Below are 7500 nucleotides of genomic sequence, written 5' to 3' on the forward strand. Positions count from 1 at the left end.
CAATCAGGCCAGCAACAAAGCCAAGGCCACGGCTAGACAGGCCCAGCCCACTGTCCAGGCCACGCCCACTATCAAACTCAAGACCAGCTTCTTCTAGGAGTTTTGAGTTACATTTTTGGGACCAAATTGGTACAAAATTGGGTTTGAATGTTAAAATACAACGGTGTGTGTGTTGGTAAACATCCTGGTAGCTGTCGTAACAAACACGCTGAGTTACAATTCGCACCTTAATCACAAAAAGAAATAGAATTAGAAGCACTTTTTCATGAAGTCATAAACACTCACCTCATCTTCATTCCGACAATTCAAACACTTTTTTTATTCCATACTTTTTAAAATTAGTTTCCTTGTCTTATGATTGTCTTTGCGTCTGTATTTGCAGATTTTGTGACTGGAAGGTTTTGTTGTTGTTGTTGTTTTGGACATTATGTGAAACAGGACACACACTGAAGTGTCTCTGTGCTGCTGCTTTATTCCGTCTCGCACGTACCGAGTGAAAGGTCTCTGTAAATATCAGCGCATGTTGAGCTCTCCTCTCTTTCTTATTTATTATGCGGTTGATGAGAGATCCACTGAAGCTGCACAGATGTTACAGTTTGCCGTTTTATCGTCTGTTTTAGTGTCCGAGCGAGGAATAAACACGAGTCCCGAGGGAATACAGCGTCAGGAGAAACCCTGCTGAACAAATGCAACCTGATCATAATAAAGAAAAAAATATATTACACATGAATCACTTGTGTTTCTCTCTCTCTCTGTGTGTGTGTGTGTATTTAATGTTCTAGAGTCACATTGTGTAGTTAATCTTTCTATTGCTCTCAGATTCTTGACATTTTCCCCATTTATCACATCTGAACATAACCAGATAGATAGAAAGACAGACAGACAGACAGACAGATAGATAGCAAGATAGATAGATAGACAGATAGATAGTTTTTTATTATTATTATTATTATTATTATTATTATTATTATTATTATTATTATTATTATAACCTGTAGCTAAATTTATTTGGCTGTTTTTCTTCATCTAATAGCCTTACTAATTTATTCATCATTATTTTTATTTATTTATTTATTTATTTTTAAATAGTATTTTTTATCATGTAGTTCTGTTACAGTCAATTTACGAACTCTCATTCAGCTTGATTCATAAATATATTTGCATAAATATATTCATAAATAATTCTTTATAAATATTAATTTAAATACTTGATATGTGACCTGTTGGCTCCTCCCCTCTTATAATAATAATAATAATAATAATAATAATAATAATAATAATGATGATGATGATGATTATTATTATTATTATTATTATTATTATTATTATGCGTCTGTAATTACACATTTAATATTGAATTGTACATGGTTTAATTAGAGCCTAGTGTGTGTAAATAATTTTAATTTTATAATAAACACATCTCTCTGGATAAAATCAGGTAACTGCCTTCATAAATGTCATTTTCCACTTTTTAAAATAAAATGAGAAACTCGTTTAGAGTGAAAGACCTTTAGAGAACTCGGTACTACAACACGGAGTCTTACAGAACTACAAACCCCAGGCTGAGTGTCGGCACACTTCCGGTGTGTGGCTGTGGGCGTGGCCTCGCGTGCCTTTAGCGTCACTGAGTGACAGCTGGCTGTCAGAGACATGAGTCGGCTCGGAGAGGAGCTGGAACAAAAGCGGAGCGGCTGAGGAGCACGGCGTTTTAATAAAGAGAATAAAGAGCAGAGGTGGAGAGGGAGAGAGAGGGAGAGAGAGAGAGAGGGGGAGAGAAAAGAGAGAGAAAGAAAAGGAGGGAGGGGATTTTGTGTTTCTGTGATTTTTTTTTTCCTGGTTGAAGAGACCCGCGGCCAGGCCATGGACGAGCATGCAGGGCCCGGTGTGTTCTTCAACAACAACAATAACTCGGTGCTGCAGAGCGGCGGAGCGGGGAAGGGTGCTGTGGCCGACGGGAGCGGCGCCGAGGCGGGCAGGGCGCACTACAGCATCCCGGGAATCCTGCACTTCCTCCAGCATGAGTGGGCCCGCTTCGAGCTGGAGAGAGCACAGTGGGAGCTGGAGAGAGCCGAGCTGCAGGTCGGAGAGCCTTACACACACACACACACACACACACACACACACACACACATTCTTTAATGCACACCTTCACACATTTCAGTGATCAGTTCATCACAGCAGGATGGATCGCCCTGAATCACAACATTTTTAAATAAATAAATAACTAAATAAATGAATGAATAAATAAATAAATAACAGAAGATCCAACAACAATCTAGTTTCTCCCTGTATTTATTATAGATTTATTCGAGATACGAGTTTACCATAGAATCATGAAGTTGCTTATTATTATTATTATTATTATTATTATATCCTGCGGCTAAATTTATATACCTGTTTTTCTTCATCTTCTCGTTTATTAATCATTATTTTTATTTATTTATTTCCATAATTATACTTGCATTACGTCTGGAAAAAGCTTTTTATTATTATTATTATTATTATTATTTTATTTTTATTTTTTTAAATAATATTATTAACTAGATCCTTTTTAAATATGCTTTTTTTTAAATCGTGTAGTTCTGTTACAATTTACGAACTTTCATTCAGCAAATATATTCATAAATAATTTTTATATTATTAATTTAAATACGTGATTTGTGATCTGTTTGCTCCCCACCTCCTATTATTATTATTATTATTATTATTATTATTTAGATATAATTACTAAATACCATTATACCGTGCATTCATTTTGAAAATAAAAAATATTTTTATCTTTGTTTTTAAATCTTATTTTATATATTTGTATCTATTATATTTATCTTAATTTATTGTTTAATAAATCATTGTAATCTTTATAGGGTCGTTGAGCTAGCACGTTAGCATTGGTGTTAGCTTTGGGTTTAGCCGGTGTGTGGGGGGGAGAGAGGATAACTGCACTGCTAACAATGCTAATATGTCGACTTATTATTATTATTATTATTATTATTATTATTATTATTAAAGAAATAGTGGTGGTGGTGGAAGCAGTAGTAAATGTTACCTTAGCCTGAAGTCATTAGCATTATTCGCTACATTTCCCTTCCTGTTGACATTCCTGCAGCTAAGCTAACCAGGTTGAGGTCCCTGTTGCCAAGTCCCTCATAATCCCAGACAATGTTTATATTTTTCTAAAATATAGTTTATAAAACAGAACTGTAATAAAAATACTCTTGATATATTAATTAAAGTCGTTTTGGTAGACAATTTAGATACGTATTTATTCATGTATTACTGCGGATTTAATGAAACATAATAATACGTAGAAAATCCAATCTGGCAACCCTTGCGAAAGTGGTTACGGCTAGTATACATATAAAGCTAGCATGAAATAGCTAACATACCAAAGCATCGCTACACAAATGTCCACTGAATTAAAATTAATTATTTTTAATGCACACTCCAGGTCACTGCGTGATGCAAACATTAGAGAGTAAAAGAAATCCTGATTTAGCTTTTGTTAAATAGCAATAAAATGGAAGAGAAAAGAAAACTGCGCTAGCAAAGCTAGCAAGAAACTCCCGAATGACAGAGCAATGCTGTTCACGCTTTCCTTTGGTTTACATGAGCGAATTTTACAACTTGTAACGCGATGAAATACAAATATTTAGCGTTTAAATTAAAGTTCAGATGATCCCCATTGAATAAGTGACTCTTGTTTTTAAATATTTCACATTAAACAAAGCATAAATTAGCTGAAAACCGACAGCTAGCTGTTCACTTGCTAGCAGATTTCTCATTTTCTCAGACATTTAATGAAATAAAATAAACTCGAACACTTTGTTTTAAGATGTTTATATATATATATATATATATATATATATATATATATATATATATATATATATATATATATATTATATATATATATATAATGCATATGAAGTTATTCACCTCTTAATATTAGATTATGACTGCTTTATTCACGACACTGAAATGTGACATTTTCGACCGGATTGTCGACTGAAAGCATTGATGGATGTGTCGGTAATCGAGGTTTTATCACGATATTTAGTTAGAATTTTTTTCACGGTTTACGATATTATCATCATGAGATATTTATAAAATGAACCAAGGAGCTCACACCTGAGAGTCTGAGATGGAATAATAGTGGAGTTAGGACTCAAGATTTGTGGTGTGTTTTGATAGGAATCATTAAATCAAGAGCAGAAATCAGAATTAATTAAAATAAATAATAAAAAATCTTGTTGATTTGATTTGAAGAGAGGAATAAGAAGAGAGACTGCTGAGGGAACGGCTCTCCGTTATAGCTGCTCTAATACAAGTGATTAGCAGTTTATTGATTATAAAACATCCAGCTTTGGGGTTGTACCAGCGTCTCGGCTTCGTCCCGTCATCCTGTCGTTGGTTATTTTCCCAGAACAACACAGCACATGATCCTCACACAGACGGATGACTTCACACACAGCAACACATACACACACACACACACACACACACACATCATTAAATATCTAACATTAGCTGCCAGAGTCACGCGTTTACTTTCACTTCTGTTTTTTCTCTTTTATTTTTTGATAAGATTTATTTTTTTTCACTCAGTTGCACGTGTGTGTGTGTGTGTGTGTGTGTTTGTGTGTGTGTGTGTGTGTTTGTGTGTGTGTGTTTTGTAAAGCATCCCGAGTTTTATTCTTTCACTTAAACAGAGCAGGATACTACACCGGTGCATCCAGGGAAATACATATGCATTATATATACTTCCATTTTCCATTTTAATGTTAAAAATATGTATTTTTAATAATTACTTAATTTATTTTTTAATAAAAATATTTTTCATGTTTATATTATATTTATTACATTTTATATATTTTTTTTATATTTATAAAAAATTTTAAAAGATTAATTCAGGCATTGACACACAGTGTTTTTGCAGCAGTGTATTGGAGGATCCAGAGATGATTTATTTAAATTGTGTGTTTTTGTTATTTTAGATGTTTCTGCATGTTTTATTAAATCACGTGGTGTTTATTGCTGCTTGAGAACTCGCCGTTGTTTTCTGTCTGGAATGGAAGGAAGCTGCCTTCTCCTGAGACGTGGTATAAATACCTGTGAGTGGGAGGTGTTGGTGATGAGGAGGCAAACGCTCCGACGTCCAGGAGCATCACGCTAACTTCTCTGACAATAACGCTGGAATGAGCCGGAGTGTTTTGGTGTGTTCAGTGTGTTTATTTTCAGTGTGTTTTGGTGTGTTCGGATTGTTTTGGCGTGTTTGGCGTGTTCACTGTGTTTGCCATGTTCAATGAGTTTGGTGTATTTTGCGTGTTCAGTGTGTTTATTTTCAGTGTGTTTTGGTGTGTTCGGATTGTTTTGGCGTGTTCACTGTGTTTGGCGTGTTCACTGTGTTTGGCGTGTTCACTGTGTTTGGCGTGTTCACTGTGTTTGGCGTGTTCACTGTGTTTGCCATGTTCATTGAGTTTGCCATGTTCAATGTGTTTGGTGTATTTTGCGTGTTCAGTGTTTGGTGTTTGGTGTGTTCAGTGTGTTTGGTGTGTTTGCCATGTTCGCAGTGTTTGGTGTGTTTGCCATGTTCGCAGTGTTTGGTGTGTTCGCAGTGTATTCAGCATGCTCAGTGTGTTTGTGTTTGGCGTGTTTAGTGTGTTGGCATATTTAGTGTGTTCCACGTGTTCAGTGTTGTCTTCAGTGTGTTCGGTGTGTTTGGCGTGTTCATTGTCTTCAGTGTGTTCGCCGTGTTCGGTGTGTTTGGCGTGTTCATTGTCTTCAGTGTGTTCGCGTGTTCAGTGTGTTTATTTTCAGTGTGTTTTGGTGTGTTCGGATTGTTTTGGCGTGTTCAGTGTGTTTGGCGTGTTCGGTGTGTTTGGCGTGTTCACTGTGTTTGCCATGTTCAATGAGTTTGCCGTGTTCAATGTGTTTGGTGTATTTTGCGTGTTCAGTGTGTTTATTTTCAGTGTGTTTTGGTGTGTTCGGATTGTTTTGGCGTGTTCGGATTGTTTTGGCGTGTTCACTGTGTTTGGCGTGTTCACTGTGTTTGGCGTGTTCACTGTGTTTGGCGTGTTCACTGTGTTTGGCGTGTTCACTGTGTTTGGCGTTTTCAGTGTGTTTGGCGTGTTCATTGAGTTTGCCATGTTCAATGTGTTTGGTGTATTTTGCGTGTTCAGTGTTTGGTGTGTTCAGTGTGTTTGGTGTGTTTGCCATGTTCGCAGTGTTTGGTGTGTTCGCAGTGTATTCAGCATGCTCAGTGTGTTTGTGTTTGGCGTGTTTAGTGTGTTGGCATATTTAGTGTGTTCCACGTGTTCAGTGTTGTCTTCAGTGTGTTCGGTGTGTTTGGCGTGTTCATTGTCTTCAGTGTGTTTGGTGTGTTTGGCGTGTTCATTGTCTTCAGTGTGTTTGGCGTGTTCATTGTCTTCAGTGTGTTCGCCGTGTTTGGTGTGTTTGGCGTGTTCATTGTCTTCAGTGTGTTCGCCGTGTTCGGGGTGTTTGGCGTGTTCATTGTCTTCAGTGTGTTCGCCATGTTTGGTGTGTTTGGCGTGTTCATTGTCTTCAGTGTGTTCGCCGTGTTTGGTGTGTTTGGCGTGTTCATTGTCTTCAGTGTGTTCGCCGTGTTCGGCGTGTTTGGCGTGTTCATTGTCTTCAGTGTGTTCGCCATGTTTGGTGTGTTTGGCGTGTTCATTGTCTTCAGTGTGTTTGGCGTGTTCATTGTCTTCAGTGTGTTCACCGTGTTCGGGGTGTTTGGCGTGTTCATTGTCTTCAGTGTGTTGAGTGTGTTCTGTGTGTTTGGCGTGTTTAGTGTGTCGGCATATTTGAAAATTTTGGTGTGTTCGGCATGTTCACCATGTTCAGTGTTTGGTGTGTCCAGCTGTAGTTTTATGTTGTTGTTTGTGGTCAGTAGTTAAAGTCATTCAGGAGTGATGATGATGATGATGAGGATCTCAGCATGCTGGGTGTTCCGGAGTGGTGGTGATGATGATGAGGAGGAGGAGGATCTCAGCATGCTGGGTGTTCAGGAGTGATGATGATGATGATGATGATGATGAGGATCTCAGCATGCTGGGTGTTCAGGAGTGATGATGATGAGGAGGAGGAGGAGGAGGAGGAGGCGGCTCTCAGCATGCTGGGTGTTCAGGAGTGATGATGATGATGATGATGATGATGAGGATCTCAGCATGCTGGGTGTTCCGGAGTGGTGGTGATGATGATGAGGAGGAGGATCTCAGCATGCTGGGTGTTCAGGAGTGATGATGATGATGATGATGATGAGGATCTCAGCATGCTGGGTGTTCCGGAGTGGTGGTGATGGTGATGATGATGAGGAGGAGGATCTCAGCATGCTGGGTGTTCAGGAGTGATGATGATGATGATGATGATGATGAGGAGGAGGATCTCAGCATGCTGGGTGTTGAGGAGCGGTGTTTATTGTACTCTGTAGAGTGAGTGTTGAAATGTTTGTGTAAATTGTGGTTGCATCACGTCGTTGCTCCA

At 38.0% G+C, this 7500-nt stretch overlaps 2 protein-coding genes across 5 annotated transcripts in view; both read left to right on the forward strand.

The window, feature by feature from the left end:
- Window positions 1–730, forward strand: part of heatr5b (HEAT repeat containing 5B) — a 26532-nt gene extending 25802 nt beyond the window's left edge. For all 3 annotated transcript variants that reach the window (XM_058384438.1, XM_058384439.1, XM_058384440.1), the window contains exon 36: window positions 1–730. This exon is cut by the window's left edge and continues 211 nt beyond it. In XM_058384438.1, the coding sequence (XP_058240421.1) occupies window positions 1–97 (97 nt within the window). In that variant the 3' untranslated portion in view covers window positions 98–730.
- A 926-nt stretch (window positions 731–1656) lies between these two features.
- Window positions 1657–7500, forward strand: part of LOC131349295 (striatin-like) — a 41363-nt gene continuing 35519 nt past the window's right edge. The window contains exon 1 of one of the 2 annotated variants that reach the window (XM_058384883.1): window positions 1657–2079. In XM_058384883.1, coding sequence (XP_058240866.1) covers window positions 1861–2079 — 219 coding nt within the window. In that variant the 5' untranslated portion in view covers window positions 1657–1860. The remainder of the gene's footprint in view (window positions 2080–7500) is intronic. The other variant, XM_058384882.1, reaches the window with a different exon arrangement.

This window comes from Hemibagrus wyckioides, linkage group LG29 (assembly GCF_019097595.1).
Source record: "Hemibagrus wyckioides isolate EC202008001 linkage group LG29, SWU_Hwy_1.0, whole genome shotgun sequence".
Lineage (NCBI taxonomy): Eukaryota > Metazoa > Chordata > Actinopteri > Siluriformes > Bagridae > Hemibagrus > Hemibagrus wyckioides.